The sequence below is a fragment of the Lissotriton vulgaris genome, chromosome 5 (genome assembly GCF_964263255.1).
Source record: "Lissotriton vulgaris chromosome 5, aLisVul1.2, whole genome shotgun sequence".
NCBI lineage: Eukaryota > Metazoa > Chordata > Amphibia > Caudata > Salamandridae > Lissotriton > Lissotriton vulgaris.
The window spans coordinates 1,895,341,402-1,895,358,255 of NC_141693.1; the positions used below are offsets into that span (position 1 = coordinate 1,895,341,402).

At 44.2% G+C, this 16,854-nt stretch overlaps 1 protein-coding gene across 1 annotated transcript in view; it reads left to right on the plus strand.

Moving 5' to 3' along the window:
* Positions 1-16,854, plus strand: part of LOC147717648 (E3 ubiquitin-protein ligase TRIM39-like) — a 356,587-nt gene that overhangs the window by 39,817 nt on the left and 299,916 nt on the right. Inside the window, exon 2 of the mRNA XM_086920543.1 lies at positions 3,026-3,121. Coding sequence (XP_086776669.1) covers positions 3,026-3,121 — 96 coding nt within the window. The remainder of the gene's footprint in view (positions 1-3,025; positions 3,122-16,854) is intronic.

Consider the following 16,854-nt stretch of genomic DNA (forward strand, 5'->3'; position numbering starts at 1 on the left):
TATACACCAGCATTGGTCTGAGGTTCTCGGATAGGCCTTAGCATGTGTTGCTGCCACACTCTGGCTGCAGGGGGGGGAGTCGGCAGATCTGTGAGGGTAGTGTTGGGGCCATGGGCAGTGTGTGTGGGTGTGCAGGCCAGGTGGTGCAGATAGTAAAGAGTGGAGGAAGCCTCTTGGTTGGTATGAACTTTTGACTGAGGTGTTGTTGGTTGCAGGACAGACAGGCAGAATCTCTTCTTCCGCGATGGAAAAGAACATTCTTTGGTACCTTCTTCAAAAAACAGTTCTCCTCTCTGGTCTTGCAAGGATATGGGCGGTCATTGAATATGTCACCCTCTATTTCTGTCTGTCTCTCACAACCTTGCTCAGTGAATGTAGCATGAGCCATCCATCATCCACCTTGCGTTTATTTTCCCCACCTTTTCCCAAAGGCGGAGAAGGGTGAACCGTCAATGTGATGTACCCCACCTCTCTAGCTCCCCATTCTTATCCAGGGTGGTAAGAAACATCCTGTGACTCTCTAGCTCCCCATTCTTATCCAGGGTGGTAAGACTCATCCTGTGACTCTCTAGCTCTTCACTCTTATCCAGGGTGGTAAGAACATATGTTGACTGAGTATAGTACCTAGCAAATTTATGGGTACATTTGAGATTACTTTTGAGGGTAAGCTCCCCCTACTGATCTTACTATGTGAGGCGGCCATGTACAACTATAGGAGCATGCAGTACAGTCATCCATGACTTATATGACACTAGTGGTGATCTTATGCTTGGTTTTAACATAAACCGAGAAGACTCCAAAATTCTATACTCTTTTACTCTCATCATATTTTATTTTATTTTGTTTATATTACTTATTGTACTTGTCCCCCAGCTCACAATTCAACTTAGGTTCTTGAAACTTTGATAGGGATGCTTATGGCACAACTTGGGTGATGGACCCTGGTGATGGGACTGGATATATTATACTATCCCTCCTTGCTCTGATTTACTTGATCTCCCCCCATTCCTTACGATGCCGCTATCTTTGTGTTTTAACCTCATGGAGTCTGATGTTAAAATTTAGAATAACAGATGAAGCACGTGTTGGCAAGGAACTTAACAGACAAACGGCAATGTCAAGTGTTTGGATGTTCAGATAAAGGACGGTGGATACTGCAACTATTACACATCCATTGACTCCTTGAGTGCCCATAGATCCCTATGTTATTCAAACACATGCATATTTTGCATATTGTGCTTTGTTATGGTAATTCAGTATCTGTATTACTTTGAAGATAGTATAAGAAAGAAGGAGGTTCCCCTGTGGTATATGACAGGGAGGGGGATCTTAACATCAACAAAAGGCTTAGAGTCCCTGTCTGAACCGTGGCAGGCTAAAACTGCTGAACCATTTATCCTAAACGGGGTCAGAGATAGGTGGAAGAATAATTATCCCTTTCTTTTTAACAAACAAATAACGTAAGCAAGGCAGAGTGGACATTAACACAAAATCATTTCAACTCGAAAATATACTAAGTAAAACAATTTTTGTCGATTAAAAATAATCATAAAATTTATTTGTCACCTCCCAAACTGGGTTACATTCTAAAACATAATAAAAAACATTTTCTTAAAAACCACCAGCAATGGTGAAGCAGTGAATATATATGCAGTCAAAAATGAAAAAAAGTCGACGCGGCGTTTCGGTGCTTTATCGATCTTGACACCTTCTTCAGGACATTAGCAACATTTGACTCGGTATCTATAAAGTTAAAACAATATATTTTATTTTAAAACTTGTGTTGCCACTGCCTCGCTTTTTCTTTTACACATCTCTTGTCTAGATTTTCTTCAACATGCTCAACCCCTTAGTATCAAGACATCTCATCGTGGAGCAAAAACACATTAGTAAACTAAATAAAGAGTCTCTATGGAAGATCTCCTTAGATCTTAGAGTGGAAGCTTCCTTCTATTTTGGGTCTGTAAATGTACTTCCAGACTTTTATTTTCTATGCATATATACATTGTTGAATCATACCTGTGTAATTAATGGGAAGAGTATTTCAATTTCTTTCCACTGTGATATAAACTTCTTGAGCGCTTGATATTTCTCAGGCTATATTGAAATAAGCACAGGATATTCCTTAATCGTCTATTATCCTATTGCAATAATACTATTTATATCTGTGGCCATTATCATATTGATGTTGGTTACCTTAAATGTCAATGGTATAAGACTTTGTATGCACGGAGGGGCCACCGTCAATAGGAGGAATTGCTGCTTGGATTCTTTAGACCTAAATATACAAGCATCACATATGTCTGATCTACGTACATATATGTTTTTTGGAGGCTAATATTTGTTTATAGCCTTTCGAAGACATGGTCTACTAACCTACTGTAGTATCAGGTAGGTCTTGTTAGTTTGAAAGAAATGTTGATTTTTCTTAATCCAAATCTTCTCTTTCTCAATTGTAGAAGAAATCTGTGGATGTATTTCAAAGTGTATTGGGAATGGAACGCCTAAAAAGATGTATCTATATTATATAGACTATTCTTACAAATCTATGTAATAGTCTATCATTTTGGACTTTAGGTCTAGATTTATCTGGTTCGTTTGTGATTGATAGAAAGTGGTTCTGCCAAACGTCATTAACGTCATTAAAAGTTCCTTAGCGATAGAGATAAGGTGCCAACATAGCCCCCTTCTAACCAGGATCCTTGCCTACCTTTAGATAAAAATGCGGCCTCCCTGCTCCTCCGTGCTCCCGTCTTCATGAAGATTCGAAGTATACTTGGCGTGTATTGGGACGGCGTGTTTATGCTGACGCTTCTCAGGTTAACCCGGAAGTTGTGGTAACGGCGGATCGCAATTATGTCTCCGAGATTCTCCGTTCCAACTTTCGAAATTAAAAATATTTATCCATTTTATGTTGTTGTTAGTACTGATGTTTCATTGATGCATTTAGCATTTTAATTCTTGGCCTTGTATTGGACGACTGAATACATGACCCGACTTTGAAGATACAAACTTTTTTTTCTAGGAGAAGTTTCAGAGTCATTTAGAAGCATTAGAGAAGAAGCTGACTGATATACTTGAACTGCAGCACAGAGAAGAAATTAAAGTTAAACAGCTGAAGGTAAGAGAACAGTGTCAGTGCTATGGAGTAAAATACTTCAAACATTACCTTCCTTTAACCAGTTGTCCTCTGCCTACTATACCTGGGTCGGTGTTCTCCTTATTTTGCTTTACAACTTTCCCCTGCACCTCCTTTGGATACTAAGGCATTGAGGGCCTTACATAGAGTTTGGAGTATGAGTTACTCTGTCATAAACAGGACAAAGGTCTAGCTAGCTCGTTATAAAACTCAAAAATAAAAAAAGCCAATAAATATCACATCTGCCTTATTACAAGTGCATCACGGTTGTTATGGTGCAACCCGTCCGCTAAAATCTAGGTTTGGCTCTAACCTAAGGGCCCAATTTAGAGTTTGGCTGATGGGGTAGAAGCAGTCAGGGAAGAGCAGGAGTTTACATCTGCTACTCGGCCTACACTGCGCCCAGCAAGTTTAGAATCCACAGCTGGCCCTGAGGTAAACTCAATAGGTTTGTATGAACCGCTGTCAGGGCACTTTCTTCCAAGCCATTTAAAAGTTTGGTGTTTGTCCGTCATTGTTGAAAGACACTACTTTACACTAAACTTTCAAAAGCTTTTCCCTTACCAAACGCAAATAACCAATGTGAGAGTTTGTTTTTAGAAAAATAAAATTAAATGGACCCCAATACCATGGGAGTTTATCCCAGTGGTGTGTGAGTAATTTTCTTATTTTTACCATCCCTCATCACTAGGATATTCCTGGCCTAAAACCACTGGACTTGTTATAAAGTCTTGTAAAGCGCAACAGCTGCCCCAGCAAAGGGGCGTCCCGGCGCTGATAGGAAGAACTGGCATAGTAGCAGAGCTAACGCAGACTAAATTGAAGGGTCAAGAAAAGTCTTGATGGCCTTCCTAAATTCCAAATATTTGTTGAGGCCACGGATCAGCACTGGGAGTGTGTTTCATAAAGTGGCAGCTCTGTAGCGAAAGGAGCGGCCACCGGCGCGAACTCCTTGTATCCGGGGAACCACTACCAAATGCTGGCCCTGTGAGCTCAGGGGCCGTGAAGGAACATATGGCAAAAGAAGGTTGGCCAGAATAGGAGGGGGGCAGAATTTAAGACCTTAAAAGAAGTACATAAGGCCTTAAATTCAATACGCCTGGCCACAGGTAACCAATGAAGATGATGGATGGCGCTGGACACAGAAAAAAACTTATGCAGGCCTAGGAGTGTTCTTGCTGCTGTGTTCAGTGCCCTTTGCAGCCTCAAGACCTCTGCTTTGTCAGAACCTAAATAAAGGGAGCAGGCATAATCAAGTCTGGACAAAACCATCGCCTGAATGAAGACCTGGCGCGTAGAGGCGTAAAAAAAAAAACAGCAATGGTCTAAGCCCCCGTAGAAGTCCAAAGCAGGTCCCTGCTGTTTTTTTGGTTTGGATTCGATAATTTAGGAATGAGTCCAGCCAGACTCCTAAGTTTTTTACTACCTGTTTAGGGGGCGGGGGCTTGCCCAGGCTGGCTGGCCACCAGAGATCCCTCCACAGACCATGATCCCTACCTACTAATAGAACCTCTGACTTGTTAGAATTCAGTTGGAGGCAGTTAGCAGTCATCCACTCAGCCACTGCCGCAAGGTCGCCCTGAAACTTGAGGGCGTCCTGCCCGATGGCATTAGAGAGTGCCACCACTAGCTGAGTATCGTCAGCATTTGAGACCATAGTCAGGCCCCTACTCATGGCCACAGCAGCCAGAGGTTGAACCTAGATGTTAAATAGTAATGGACTGAGGGAGAAACCCTGTGGTACCCCTTGTTTGATGCAATGTTCACCAGAAGCATACTGGGGAGCAGATACTGACCTCTCATGAAGGAATGAGGCAAGCCATTCCAGTGTAAGACCCGTGAGTCCTACCTCCACAAGACATCTCAGCAGAATATCGTGAGACACTGGACTGCACGCTCTAAATAGTGCATATGGTTGATTAGCTTATCTCCAATGCCCCGTACTCCCGTGGGCTGTCGGAGGAAGGTTGGTGTCAACTGAGTAAAGTGTATTCCGTCAATCGGGCTGTTTGCTTGACTGAAAGTGGGCGCGCAGGCCACGAGTTTGGCAGACAGGGTACTCCGTCATCATTGCAAACTTCAAATCAGGCCCTGAGTTCCATTGTGGGCCCAGCAGTGTTTTTTTGTCTCTTTCATAAATGTCAGCAACTTCTAGGATCTAATGTATGTTTATGTAACTCTTTGGTTAGATGACCACAGTCCAAGGGGTGACGGCAACAAGAATATTATTATGATGCTTTATTACTTATTTACTGATCTTAATGGAGTTTGCTGGACAGGCTCCAGGTTCCAGGGACCATGGGCCTTACCAGCCTCCACTCGCTCTCGCATTTCGGCTCTTGGTCTGTCACCGACTGATCCCCCTGACATCCCCCCTCCCCCATTCACCCCCCTTATTTCTTCTAGAGACAATGCTCTCCCTGCTACCTCCAAAACCCTCTCGGCCTTCTACTTAAACACCCGGTCTGCAGTAGCCCATGCGCACAAACTTTCGGTGCTACTTGACCTTCATGCCCCAGATCTTCTTTTCCTAACGGAAACTTGGTTCTGTGATGACTCCCTTCCGGCTCTACTGGCCACTTTACCAGCCTCATATTATGTCCTTCGCGCAGACCGCCTAAATGGCAGAGCTGGGGGCGGCGTGGCGGTCATCGCCCGCACCGACCTCCCCTTCCAAACTCTGTCTCTGCCAGATATTGCCACCACTGAGTATCTAGCCATTCGCACCACTTCCATCACACCCCCTCTCACCTGCGTTCTCACCTATCGCCCCCCTCAATCCCCTTCACTGTTTCTCCCTGACTTTTTGGAAGTTCTGGCCACGATCACAGTTAACAACTCCTCCATTTTACTCCTGAGTGATTTTAATTTCTGGCCCTCTGACCCAGCTGAATGTTCATCCTCAAAAGAATTTTCAGAGACCCTTCAATCTCTTAACTTTACTTCTCATATCCATTCTTCGACCCATATCAAAGGTCACATCCTAGACCAGATCTGGTCTTTGAACTGTCCCATAGAGTCCTTTTCCATCTCGCCTTGCACATGGTCCGACCACTACCTGATCTCATTTACCCTTCCCATTCACCCTCCGGTCAAGCCCCCTCTCCCCAAAAACATCTGGGCCTGCGCTTGGGGTCGGGTCGATCCAGAAAATCTATCCTCTTTACTTACCACTTCCCTCCCCTCCTTACAAGGCCTATCCACCCTTTCCCAGGTCAAGGCCATTGAACAGTGGCTCTCTTCCGGCTGCGACTCCATCGCCCCTCTAAAACGGATCACCTCTAAGCGTGAGAAGGACGCCAATCAGTGGTTTAATGATGCTCTCAAGGCCACTAAACTAGCGGTACGCCGTGCGGAGCGGGCCTGGAGGAGAAATTATTGCCCCTTACTGCGATTGGAGTTTATTAACATCCTGACCCAATACAAAAAAGACATCTTGGAGGCCAAAACTATCTATTTCTCCTCCAAAATTCTTGCAGCAGAGAACCAGTAGAAGGAAATCTTTTCGATCGTGCACAATCTGGCGTTTTCGGACAGAACATCTTTAAAACCCGCCCCTTCCAAGGAACTCTGTCATTCCCTCAATAACTATTTCATTCAGAAAATAGCTACCATCAAGGCCAATATCCCCCCCCCCTCCCCAACTTTTGTGGACCCCCAGTGTCCCCCTCCCAAGGGACTACTCACCACCCTCCCTCTTCTGACTAAGGAATCTTTGACCTCCATAATACCCCTTGTCAAATCCGGCTCCCCTTTAGACCCCTGCCCTGCTCATATTCTCCGTCATATTTTTACCACTTGTCCAGACCCCCCCCTTCACTTCCTCAACAGCTCTCTATCCCAAGGCGTGGTACCTAATCCACTTAAATCAGCGGTAATTGTACCCATTTTGAAAAAGCCAGGCGCGGACCCCTCCATCCCTGCCAATTTCCGTCCCATCTCCCTCCTGCCATTTCTGGCAAAGGTGCTCGAGCGCCATGTCACCTGCGCTCTGAGCTCCTTTGTGGAGAAGCACGGAGCTCTCGCCCCCCGCCAGGCCGGATTGCGCCCGCACACTCCACGGAGTCCGTAGTCCTCTCGGTCCTGGACAACCTCAGGGAGGGAATGGACACCAACCAGCCCCAGGCCTTGGTCCTTCTCGATCTCTCAGCCGCTTTTGACACGGTGGATCATACCATCTTGCTTTCCCGTGTCAAGGCGGCGGGGATCAGGGGCACCGCTCTGGTCTGGTTATCCTCCTTCCTGAGGGACCGCACCCAGGCAGTTCGCCTGGGTGACTTTACTGCGGACGTTCGGAAAGTCCAGTGCGGGATCCCGCAAGGCTCTTCCCTCTCCCCTCTCTTGTTTAACCTTTACATTGCCCCTCTTATTTTCTCACTGCAACAAATGGAGGTCGCCGTGTTTAATTATGCGGACGACCTCCAGCTTGTCTTTAATCTGTCTTCTTCTCCTTCTTCTGCTCTTAATTTCCAATCTATTATGATTCACATCCGGGACTGGATGAACCACAACCATCTGAAACTCAACCCAGACAAGACTGAGCTGGTGTTGACGGGCGGTTCATCCAGCCCCTGGTCTTCTTTATTTTGGCCCCCCTCCCTAGGCCCTCCTCCCATCCCCTCTACCTCAGTCAAAACATTAGGCATTAAACTTAATTCTCAACTCACCCTTCACTCCCAGGTTAGCTTTGTGGTTTCTTCTTCCTTTCTTGCACTGCGTACTATACGCCGGGTGTCCCGTTTCTTTTCTTTTGCTGCCCTTAAATTGATCATCCTGGCTATGGTCGTTTCCCGCCTGGATTACGGCAACGCCCTATATGCAGGTACACCTGCATATAGCCTACGGCGTCTGCAGCAAATCCAAAACCAGGCGGCGCGCCTGGTGTTCAAACTTTCGAAGTCCCACCACACCACTCCCCTCCTTAAGTCTCTCCATTGGCTCCCTGTTCATGCCCGTGTCCAGTTTAAGCTTGCCTCCATTACCTTTCAAGCTCGACTGGGCACGGCACCGGCTTTCATCTCATCTGAGATCACCCCCTACGTTCCCACTAGGGAACTACGTTCATCCACCCTGTCCCTTCTTGCAATCCCTCGGTTCAGGAGAAAGAAATGGGGAGGCTCGAAATTTGCGACCCTTGCCCCCCTCCTCTGGAACTCCCTGCCTCTCGAGCTCAGAGCCTTAACCTTATACCCACAATTCCGAAAGCAGCTCAAGGCTCATCTTTTCACGAAGTCCTTCAACTGATCCACTAGCAGTTTGTCTCTCCTTCCCCCAGCTCCGGTCCTTTTGCCTAGATCTTCTGTTACTTGAAGCGCCATGAAACCGCTGGTGTACGTGCGCTTTATAAATCATTTTAAATTCAAATTCAAATTCCCTGCTTGCCTGTCTGCATAATGTGACAGTGGTCATTGTGATGGTATCCATTATTTCAGCTTCTCCTGCAACCTCCCTACATTACCTTTCCTAACCACCAGGACAGTCAATGCCGGTCAATGCCAGTCTTTGATATCCAGCAGAGCTGGAAATTCAGGAGATTGTGCTACCTTCCTTTCGGTGTACAGTCACCCATAGGTGCTAGGTGAGAGGCGGATGCCCACAATAAAACACATGCATTGTTTGCTGCTTTCATCTTCTTCACAACGTTGGGCATGAGAACTTATGTCCACACTTCCTATTGTTTCCGTGAAGAGTGTTTCTAAACCAATTGTGCACTACTGCACAGATTCATTGACTGGATACCTATTTCAGCGTGAAATCAGCAATTCCTGATACAAAGAATGTACACATTGTTTCATAATTTCAGTTTTAAAGAATTAAACATTCTGTGCGGGACCTTTCAACAGTGTCTAGCACTGAAAGTAAATATAGTGAAGCAGTGACATGTAGGAGTTTGTGTTAGTTTGGTTGGAACAAGATTAGAACTATACAGAACAGAAGTTAAATATCCTCTTACAGTTAACTGGGTTTCTGATTTGGGTTGGCACATGGACTAGGGCTAGATGTAGGTAATTCTCATTTACCGATTCTAGAATACCGAATTTTACCGATTCGGTATTCTAGATTCGGCAAATGAGATGTAGTTTAAAATTCTGTATTTTTTACCGATATCTGTAGGATTCGGTAATTACCGAATCAGTAATTACCGATTCGGTAATTGTCATTGATGCCTCAATTACCGAATCGGTAAACACTGATTCGGTAAAAATACCGAATTTGCAAGGGAGACAGGGTGTCACTTTGATACCCTGTTGCATCCCTGTTTCTGGCTTGTGTGCCATGTGACACACATACATGCCCTTAGGGCATGTCTGTGTGCCACATGGCACAGGTGTACATGCACAGATGTGCATGTACACTGCAATTCGTTATTTACCATGCAATAGTATGACATGGTAAATAACGAATCGGTAATGGCCTGTGGCACTGTTTGAAGTGCCACCTACATCTGTATTTACCTATTCGGTAAATTTACCGATTCAGTATTTTACAGAATCGGTAAATTTACCGAATCGGTAAATATACAGATTCTGTAAATATAAGCCCACCTACATGTCAAATTCCAAATACCGGTCGATAATGTCCGAAATCGTCTGTTGCCGACCGGTAATTGGCGACCTACATCTGGCCCTATGTCCTTGGTGGCCATGGGTCAGAAAGTCAAACCCTGTAACACTGGGGTTATAGAGACTGTATTACTGGATCTGAAGATAACAACACCCTTGTTCTAGGACTGTGCAGACAAGTAGGTGTTGTCTGTTCTTATTTCTTGGATACTCTTTTGTCGGATTAACAGCTGCTTTCTAAAGCCAGGGACAAAGGGCTGCTAATTGTTGCAGAATTTACAACACACCTTTAATGTACACTACGCAGTGCACACCTTCTCCCTTAATGCCTCCTGTTCACCAGCTTGAATATTATCTAATTGCATATCTGCACGTGAACCTGCCATTTTTCACTTTTAATTTGACTTCGGCATCACTCTGATCTAACATGTAGCCAGAAGCCTAGTCCTGTCCTTATAATGCGAGGTGCAGAACCTCCTGTGCCATCTGTAGAGGCACACCAATCATGCCTGCATAGTGGGCAGTGTACTACTCTTCATGCCCTGGGTATATTATATATTCCTGTTTTCAATGATTAATGTGAGTGAACTACAGTGGGTATTTTCCAGTGTTTTCGCAAATTCTGAAAATCAGTGGTTATCAGTGTTTATAGATTTCAGCACCACAATAATGACCTGGAGACTGCGTTTTCCAGCATTTACAAAATACATTGAAAGGTGTCATTCTTACTGTAGTGTGGAGTCAAGTGCTTAAGGCTTTGAGTGTCTCTGAGAACACTAGCTCTCCAAATTATTGTGCACCAGAGGCCATATTAGGCATAGGGTGTGCTTCTGCTGGTCTGTGCTGAGCATCGAGTAAGACTGGAACCGTATATATTAATGAAGTCAATGTGCTGTTCAGAGACCAGTCAAGTCCTCACACCTGCATTCTGACCAGCACATGAGTGCAAGGCCACCCCCTGACAGCCTCTTTGCTTCTGTGCCCATGTCTCTAAAATGTCACACGGACACAGAGGCAATAAGTGGACTGGAGCCACACCCCCATGCAAAAGAGGGCCCACTGCCTTGGGGCATGTCCTCCTGTAACACCCAACATTACAGCAGTAATACCATAGAGTCCCAGAGGTGCAAATGGCCTCAGGAGGTCAACTTACAAAGAAAAGCAGTGCACGTGGACAGGTAGCTGCAGAGTGACCACGGGGTGGTGTTGTATCACAGCAATAAATAAATCATTATGGAATGGGAAGTGCTCATGCCAGAGCAGCTGTTTACACTTTGTCTATGGTACTCTGGCGCTCTTACTTAATTTGCTGACCTCACTAGGAGTGGACTCTGTAAAACACTCTTGTGTATGAAACTTTATTTTGAGATATTTTGCAAGGTATATTATGGTTGGAGGCAAAAGCCAAGGCCACAGTTAGTGACTGAGGAGGTTTTTTTGCATGGGTCGAGTTGAGTTGAGATTAAAACCTGATGGAATTTAAGGAAAACAAGAGAGGTAGTAATGAACGGCAAGGGGAGGGATACATTAAGAGATTGATGGAAGTAAGACATACCAAAGAATGTATGTGGAGGTAAAGAAATCAGCAGCTTTTTCTGTACTTTAGGACTATGGCAGAGGGGTTTTACTCATTCCCGCCTGCCTACCATTATCATAAAATGTTTTCTGGAGAAGACATTTTACTTGATTTGGAAAAGAAACCAAACATAACATGACAACAGGTTCAAATTCGAATAGCCTAAATTATGAACAACAGGCGAATGGCTCTGCAAGTAGGCCTGGGCAAAATGTTAATTTGCTGCCGTAACTGGCAAACGTTTGGTAATTTTGCATAAGAAAACTACAGACTTTATTGATTATGATCACATCGTGTTATTTGGGGGAGAAATTTTGATTTGAGCTGCATTACTGGTATTCTTCACCGGCGCTGACCATTAGGGTAATGTTTGAGTACAAAACTACATATCCAAATGTAAGTGGCAGTGTTTTGAATTCAAGCAACTGGAAATTATCCTGAAATTAAATTTTTGAGTTGAATTTTTACTCGAGCAGACCATTTGGAGAATTGTTTAAATGCAAAATGTATTTTGCGTAATTCTGCATAAGTTTGGGAAATTCTGCAGTAATTGTGCGAAACTGCACCACAGCTAATCAAGTGAGTTACTTAAACACCTATCTACAGCCTTAATGGGTTCACTGCAGACAATGCCCCAACAAAGCAATTGTGACACAAGAGGGGAAGGAGAATAAAGACTGGGCAAAGGCCACCAAAGATGACCAGACACCCACTCCCAGGCACTGTGAGGAGGAGAGTCAGGGATTTCTCTTAGAGTCTGCAGGATCATCTTTGTGCACTAGTGTTTAATCTGTTCTGGAAAATAGCTATAGGGTTCTCTTCTCCATGGTTACAGCCTCTCTGGACTACTATTGTCTATTGGGTCAGAATCCCTTCCTGGAAAAAATGCAAATTCAGGGTTCAGTAAATATCCATGTAGTGCAATTGGCGGGAGGGACTTGTGGGGGATGGAGGGTTGTTTTTTTTCCTGTTTTTTTTTTGTCCTCATTAGCCACTTAATCGATCCGGGGGCATTCCAACCGCAAGACACAGTCACCTCTATACCGTTAAGATACCGTCAAGTATTCCCGGAAGGCTGGCCAGGTGTCATTGCAGGGAAAGAAGACGCCACATGTACTGACTCCAAAACAAGCCCATTATAGGCTGGTAGTCCAGTACTACTACGGCTTGGGGTGCCTCCCGTTGGACATCGAGACTCAGGCTTAATCATCGGACCCGGGGAAAAAAAAAAACGCGGGCTCCTAGTTGTTCCGTCTCCACTCAATTAAGATATTCCAGAATCTTACTGTACGGGGACTACACGTTCTGGCCAAATCTACTTTTGATGTTGCATAGAGTGAGGACAACCACTCTGCATGGATCGGTGGGTTGATGTTAACCCAGTTTTTACAAATTTGTCTTCTTGCTAGTAGTATGGCATAATATAGGAACTCTCTTTCTAATCCCTTGATGTTATCACTTAGTCAAAATATTACTAAAGACCAAGAAAAAGGGATAGAGATTTTAAGAATTGACTCCATTGATAACTTGATTTCTTGCCAGAAAGTAGTAATGTTCGGGCATTCCCAGAACATATGCAGCTCTGAGGCAGCTGGAAAAAGACATTTACTACAGCACTTCCTTGGTTGGAACTTAGAAAGCCTTTTAGGGGAATAATACGCCCAATGTAATGTAAATAGTTGGTTGCGCCTCAGCCATGCTGGTTTTATGATCTTATAGAGAAGTGTAAAGGATTCTATCCATTTCACTTCTGCCTGGGGTTCTCCCTCTACTCCCCATAGTTTTATCGGAAGATTAAGCTCGTCCTCCCTTTCTTCCATGATGCTCCAATAATGAGAGGCAACCTCCTTCCCTCTATAGAGTTTTTCAAATAAATTCTTTTCTAGGGAGCTGTATCCTCCAAATTTGATCTTTTTAATAGTTTGAGAGCGCAACCAACTAGAAAGCTGTCTATAAACAAACCAAGATAGGGGTGAAGTTACACTGTCTGAGAAATTTTCCCATTCGATAAGAGAGCCATCTACCACTAGTTCTCCCCATTGTGTAATTCCTGCTTCTTGTAGGACTGTTTTAACCGTCTGAGTGTAATGCGGTGAGAGCCCTGGGAAGTCCCAGATCGGTGCATAGTTGGAAAAGTATGCAAACCCCCCCCTTGGATTTGATTTGAGACCATTCTTTTATGGGACAATGTAGTGTCTTTAGCCTGACTTTGAAAAATCTCTGATGCCCAAATTTGAATAGGAATCCGTCCTGAGGAAGATCAGAGCCCAGTAGCATTGCTTTGAAGATATGCCCGTTCGGATTGTCTATTGGGGACTTCAGTAACATCCTGGAGTGGGTCAAGTGGAAGGCCCAAACGTAATATTCCAAGTCTGGCAAGGCGAGCCCTCCTTTTTCCCTTCTCCTTCTCAACTTCTTCCATGCCAGCCTGGTTGACTTATAGCACCAAACAAGTGAATTGATATTTTGTTGACATTTTAGTAATTAGTTGGTGTCGAATATTAAAGGAATGGTGTTGAAGGTGAATGTGTATTTGGGAAGAATGGACATTTTTACTAGGCTGGTTCTCCAGTAGATGGTAGGAGGGAGAAAAGACCAAGATTTCATTAATGATTTAGATTCGCGTGAGATACGTTCTAGGTTAGTCTGGGCCAGATGATTGGGGTCTTTTGTGATGTTTATGCCCAGGTATCGCATTGAGGTTCTTAAAGGGAGCTGAAGATGTGTGACGTTCCAGGCCATTATCTCTGTCTTCCCAGCGTTTATTTCATAACCTGAGTACTTCCTAAATTCCTCTGCGCTTTTAATGACAATAGGAAATGCCTGTGTCAGGTCTGTTGTGTAAATGAGAATGTCGTCGGCATACAGCCCGACTTTCTTTTCCCACCCAGAGAACGAAAAGGGCTGAATTTTGGGGTTCTCTCATATAATATGAGCAAATGGTTCCAGATAAATATTAAATAATAGAGGGGAAAGAGGACACCCCTGTCTTGTTTCTCTATTGATTTCGGAGGGATTTGTGCGTGTGCCGTTACTTAACAGACTTGCCCTCTGATTTTTATATAATAAGCCTACCGCTCTACGGAATTTATGGCCTAATTTAAATTTTTCCATGGCAGCATTTAGATAAGACCAATTTACCCTATCGAATGCTTTTGTTGCATCGAGAGTCATGATTGCAAGAGGTAGAGCAAAGGTTGAGGCAATATCTATAGCTCCGACTAGATCGTATGTTAAATCGGCAAGTTGTCGGCCTCTTATAAATCCCTTTTGATCTTGATGTATAATATCTCCAATCTCGCTTCCCAATCGAGCGGCCAAAATTGACGAAAAGATCTTATAGTCATTGTTGAGAAGTGAGATTGGACGATATGAGCCGCAGTCCATTGGGTCCTTGCCTGATTTTAAAATTAAGGCAATGTTTGCTTCTCCCCAGGAACTAGGCGGTGTCTCTCCTATTAATAGTATATTATTAAATAGCTTCGTTAGTAGCGGGGTGAGTGTGGAATTAAGCACACAATATAATTCACCCAGAATCCCATCCGGTCCTGCGGCTTTCCCCAATTTTAACTGTTTAATAATACTTTTGACTTCCCCCTCAGTTATTTCTTTATCTAAGTTCTCACTCTGGTGCTCCTTTAACACAGGAAGGTTCATCTTTCCCAGCCATTCATTTCTTTCCTCAGTATTAACAATTATTTTGTCTGTATAGATATTATGAAAGAAAGCGCTGAACGCTTCGCCAATCTCGAGATCAGTTTTCCTACTATTTAATTCTCCAGTTACTCTCACTTCTTTTATATGATTCCTAAGTGTGAATCCCGTCACAAGGCCAAGGCATGGACATGCACCTCATATTTTAATAGCTCCTGATTCACAGTTGCATCCTGGAAGTGTGACTTCTCCCCTCCCCCTTCAAGGAAAACTTTAGATTTTATACATTTATGATCAGTTAAAACTATACCTTTAAAATATTCCATGTGAATGTCTTTCTTTACCTTTTAATACCATACAAATACAGTCTTGCATTGTTGACCCCCAGTAAGTTAGCCTTTTTGTTCACAAACACATAACTTTTGTTTTCAATTCATAAATGTGCATTTACAAATCATTGTTTTACATTTACTTCCTCCAAAATGGTGCCTTGATGGCCACCTTCCAAAAATGTGATTTGAATTTTTAAAATGCAAAATATTTTGGCAATAGGTTATACTCTTTAGTACCGCTATTTATGTCTTGTAGATTTTGGCATGTAACTCCTGTGCTCTACAAAAATGCATAGGGGCATTGCCTGTTACCCAGCAGGTATATCGTTGTGTATCAGGGTCTGGCAGCACATACACACGAAGGACAGAATGCTGCTGTGTTTCTACCCGGGAAAGGAGAGTAGTCACCCACTTACCACCTGGCAGTGCCTTACTCTCTTTAGCACACATACCACTGTCCAGCAAGCCCCCACCTTTTTCTGCACAGAATAGAACTTGCAGTTGTCTGCTGCGTGTTGCCTCTGCACATCCTGGGCACAGATCTCAACACCCTGAAAATCCATGTTTATGACTGATTCGGTTTAAACTGGTGAAAATCGTTTCAAGTCATTTGAAACCGAAATCGGAACATCCTAATTGTATAGAGTAGTGGTAACCAGACTTTTCCTCTATCGATAAGAGTGTGGTCTTGTGTAATATTCCGCTGTTATTTCAGCCCAGAACCTAGCACTGACATTCCCTATGCATGTTGAGTGCATGTCTGTGCACTGAATGCTTGACACATGTATGGTATCAGAACTCTGTGTGGTCCTCTCCACTAGGTGCCCTGATGTTGTATAGAGTTGATAACTAGCTCGCTACGTGCAATGCTACTCAGTAGTCACACAACATCTGGCAGCCGTCGTGACAGGGGCTTCCTTCTCTGTCAGCGTCCTCCTTAGGTCTCGCTTTTATGTGCTGTCTCTTCAAGACCTTTTGGGCTTAGTGACCACCCATTGACTGCTGTTAGCTGGCTTCATTGCCACTTTCATCTGCTTGCTTCGTATTGGTCAGTTGCAGTAGTCTACATTCCTCATCTTGTATGAATCCCTTTCCTGGAGCAAAGAGGAATTACTTGTGTCCTTCCACTGTTGATTATTAGGTACTACTTTTTTCTTTGTGTTTAACCCTCTAATACAGTGCATATTTTTTACCTGGCTCCCCCATGTACTCCCCCACCCCCCATGTGTTCCTCCACCCTCCCTCATCCGTATTGCTTCTCACAGCCACCTGCTCTCCCTTGTCCGTGTTTCTTGCCCCCAGGTCCTTGTTGCTTGACCCATGATTAGCTTCGCTTGCCCCCAGTGGTCTGGGTTGTTTGACTCAAGCCCCGGTCTGTGTTGCTAGCCTTTGATCCCTTATCCGGAGTGCCTGGCCCCACCCAGCCTCTCTCCCTCGTCCATGTTGTTGTGTGATCATCTGCTTTGCTCGTCCCCCCTAAAAGCCATAACAAAAAAGTGCTATGACGTGTCCACCGCTGGCTGCCTCTGTGCATTTTTTTCAAACTTTGTCTGTTGTCCATGTTTGTCCCCCACCACCAGTGTTGCCTTT